This window comes from Sinocyclocheilus anshuiensis, unplaced genomic scaffold, assembly GCF_001515605.1.
Source record: "Sinocyclocheilus anshuiensis isolate Anshui unplaced genomic scaffold, SAMN03320099.WGS_v1.1 scaffold2160, whole genome shotgun sequence".
In the NCBI taxonomy this organism is placed as follows: Eukaryota; Metazoa; Chordata; class Actinopteri; order Cypriniformes; family Cyprinidae; genus Sinocyclocheilus; species Sinocyclocheilus anshuiensis.
This window is the reverse complement of record NW_015546163.1, coordinates 35,260-39,190: the sequence shown is the minus strand read 5'-3', so window position 1 is coordinate 39,190 and position 3,931 is coordinate 35,260. Positions and strand designations below refer to the sequence as shown.

General features: G+C 38.0%; 1 protein-coding gene across 1 annotated transcript in view; it reads right to left on the bottom strand.

Annotated features, from left to right (window-relative positions):
- The window catches only part of LOC107701352 (netrin receptor DCC-like), a 50,085-nt gene that overhangs the window by 11,675 nt on the left and 34,479 nt on the right, over positions 1-3,931 (bottom strand). Inside the window, exon 9 of the mRNA XM_016503340.1 lies at positions 2,130-2,345. Within this exon, the coding sequence (XP_016358826.1) occupies positions 2,130-2,345 (216 nt within the window). The remainder of the gene's footprint in view (positions 1-2,129; positions 2,346-3,931) is intronic.

The window sequence follows — 3,931 nt, the reverse complement described above, 5'->3', positions numbered from 1 at the left end:
GTCCCTGCATTGGCTGCCTGTTCAGCACAGAATTGAGTTTAAAATTCTTCTATTTGTCTACAAATCATTGAACAATTTAGCTCCGCCTTATCTTACAAACCTACTTCATCCCTACATCCCCACAAGACGATTACGATCCGAGGAAAAACTTCATCTCCTGATCCCTCGCACTCGTCTAAAGACGAGAGGAAATAGAGCGTTTGAAGTGGCTGGTCCTACTCTCTGGAACAACTTACCATCTCATATTAGAATGGCCTCCACTCTACCTGTGTTTAAATCTTGTCTAAAAACTCATCTTTTTACTTTGGCGTTTATTAATTGATTTCGTTATAGTCATGTTATGTGTATTTGACATTATGCTATTAATATTTTACTTATTGTATTTGTACAGAGTGTACAGCACTTTGGTCGGCTTTTAGCTGGTTTTAAATGTGCTTTAGAAATAAACTTGAACTTGAACTTGAACAGACTGATAGACAGACAGACAGACAGACAGATGATAGACAGACAGACAGACAGATAGATTGTCTGTTCTCTGCTGGATTTCTGAGCGAATCTTTTAATTGGATCCTGGAATGTTTCATTCGCTCTCACTGCTGGATCTTATAATCGGATGCTTTCCATTCAGTCTCCATTCTCAAGCTTAATGGAGAAGCGTCTGGAGCCTCACATACATGAAACGGTTTGAGCAGAATCAATTAAATCCTAACTGCAGGGGAAACATGAGCTGCTGCATCTGTCTCCGAATACCTGCTGCAGCGCTGCAATGAGGACTGAAGATCCAGAGAGAGTCAGATCTCCTCCGAGGAAGCAAAAGCCCTGGAGCGTCAGTGTTTGTGTGCGTTTGAGAGTGTTTCCACACTGTTATGATGTCTGCAATCGATGAACAATACAGCCACCGATGGGAACACACACACACACAAACCAAGCGCTTTATTCACTTTCTGATTTCCCACCGAGAGGCCATCAGACTCCAGACTCACACCAGATACAGCTTCACGTCTCCACTGTCTCGGCCTCTGGCTACAGACAGCACAACACAACCCACCAGATTCCCTCTTCTGATTCCACATCTCCACTGCCCTCATTCACATGCGAAACATCATATGAACTAGTCCTCTAACCAGCACAACCTGCTACTTACACTCTGAAAAATAACCGGCATTGATGGTGCCATGAAGAACGTCTCAGGTTACTTGTGTAACCATGGTTCCCTGAGTCTTCAGACACGGGTCACGACGAGGCGTTCCCCATAGCGACCCCTAGAGGACGCAGTTCGAAGTTCCCATGAAAGGGAACCTTAAACATCCATGAATCTTTCCACTGCACAAAAGAGTCTTTATAGTGGAAAAATGTTCTTTAGATTCTTAAAATGTACTTAAAACTATGAAAAAATGGTTCTTTTAAGAACTGATCATTGGTTCTTTAGAAAACTAGAAATGGTTCTTCTGTGGCATCACAGGAGACAAAAAAAAAACCTTTGAAACCTTTATTTTTAAGAGTCTAGAAGCTTTCAGATGCACAAAAGTTTCCTTAAAACGAAAAAAGGTTCTTCATATTATTAGAATGTTCTTTTCTTAAGATCTGCTAATTGAAAGGTTCTTTGAGGATCCAAAAATAGTTTTTTCTTACAAAGGGGCAGAAATCAAACTTAATTGAGGGCTGTGGACCAAATGTAAATTTTGTTTTATATTCAATTATATTATATTAAAATATATTAATAATAATTAAAAAATCTTGAAATAATTCAACAAAATGTGAAATAAAATGATTTTTAAATTATATTTTTTACATGATTGAACAAAAAAATATATTTTAATCAACTTCACTTAAATTTACTTTTAAATTATATTTTTACATTATTTCAAAAATAACATTAAAAAAATTAAGTCAAATTCACTTATATTGTTTTTTACAAACAAACAAATGTTAACACAGAAATATCACTTAGTATTAGTGCCTTTTTCCCCCCATTCTTGCGGCCAAACCAAAGTTCATCAGGGGCCAGCTAGTTTGGGCATCTCTGTCCTCTTTTTATTATTTCTTTATTTTTAAGAGTGCACTGGTTTACTGAACGAAAGCAGACGCTACTATAAAGCTGAATGTTTCCGTGACTGATGGAGGTTTACCTGTCATGGGCGTGTAGACCTTGGGCTCGATGGTGCCCATGGGTGGAGGCAGGAGTGGGTTGGTGAAGCTGCGCAGGGGATGCGTGGGCCGCACACAGGCGGTCGGGATGGTGCGGCTGGGAATCTCCTCCGACCCCGACGGCTCCGACTGTGCCGTGGGAATCAGAGGCTGTGGCTGCTGCAGGGCCATTGGAGCGGCGCCCTCCGCTGACATCGCTGGGAAAAACACACCAACAGAACGAAAACTGAGCTTTATGTAAATGAGAGCCAAAAGCACCAGACAGCAGCCAATCACATGAAGATGTGACATATTTCAAATTCAGATTCGTTGATGGTGTTTCAGTGAATCTCATATGATCATGTCCAGAGTTTTTTTTTACCTCATAGAAAATAATAAATTACATTTTGGGGCTTAAAAGACAATTAATGTTGCACTGCACTGACACTGTCAGATGAGAACAAAAATTTATCAGAATTGATCTGAATAATGACACTATTATCTTCTGTAGAGCTGCTTTACAGCTGAAATTGACATTGACATTGAATTATTTAATAATTTGGCAGACACTTTTATCCAAAGCGACTTGAATTTGTTTCATAATTGATGAATTGCAACATAAACAGTTATTTTCCTGATTATTACTGTGAAGCTGCTTTGAAAAAAATGTGCATTGCATAAAGTGCTATAGAAATAAAAAAACAAATTAGAAAATTTAACTAAAAATGTGACCTTTTTCATTTTGTTTTAATTAAGCACATTCTCATTGCTGTTATTCAAAAATATTCTCAAGAATGTAATGCATATGGATTTATTGTCTTTTCATGGAGCTAAAGCAGGTCTCATGAGACTCATTCCATTCCATTTCACTATAATTCATTCAGATGCAGTTTGCATGCTGATACTGAGAGCTCATGAAAGTCTATTAAAAGTATGAGTGTTTTGGTCATTTGAAAACTATGCTTGGATTTTTCCATTAGTAATCATGCATATATATGATGAGCGTGGATTAACTGGACTCACTGTGGTCCAGAGCTGTTTAATTTCAATGATGCAAAGAGACTCGCAGCTGCTGCCAAAGGACCAAAACTAATCAATTTCTTCTGCTGCTAACAAACTCATTTAAAGCGGAGACAGCAGGATGAGCCTGGTTTATTCAGGGCCAACACATCTCTAAATGACATTAAATAAAACAGCTGCTTGTGTTGGTCTGTTGTGATTGGTCATCCAGTGATGATGTAGTGACAGCTGACATTACTCTCAAATACTACTACACATTAAAACAACGATTTTTTGAAGTTATAAATAAAAGATTTTTGGAACTTGTTTTACAGGAAAATAATATTTCAGTCTTTTTACTTGAAAATTTCACATTTATTCAATGTTTTACTTGCTAGATAGATATAACTAACAATATCACAAACGAACGATAGGTAGATATAACAAACACATATAATGAATGGTAGATAGATATAATGAACAATAAAATGAATGATAGACAGATACAATGAATGATATAACGAACAAAATATAGATATAACGTATTATATAACTAAACATAGATATAACAATCAATATAATGAACGGTAGATATATAGATATATTGTACAACATAATGAACAATAGATAGATATAATGAAGAATATAACAACTGATATAACAATAGACAGATAGACAGGTAGACGGACGGACGGACGGACGGACGGACGGACGGACGGACGGACGGACGGACGGACGGACGGACGGACGGACGGACGGACGGACGGACGGACGGACGGACGGACGGACGGACGGACGGACGGAC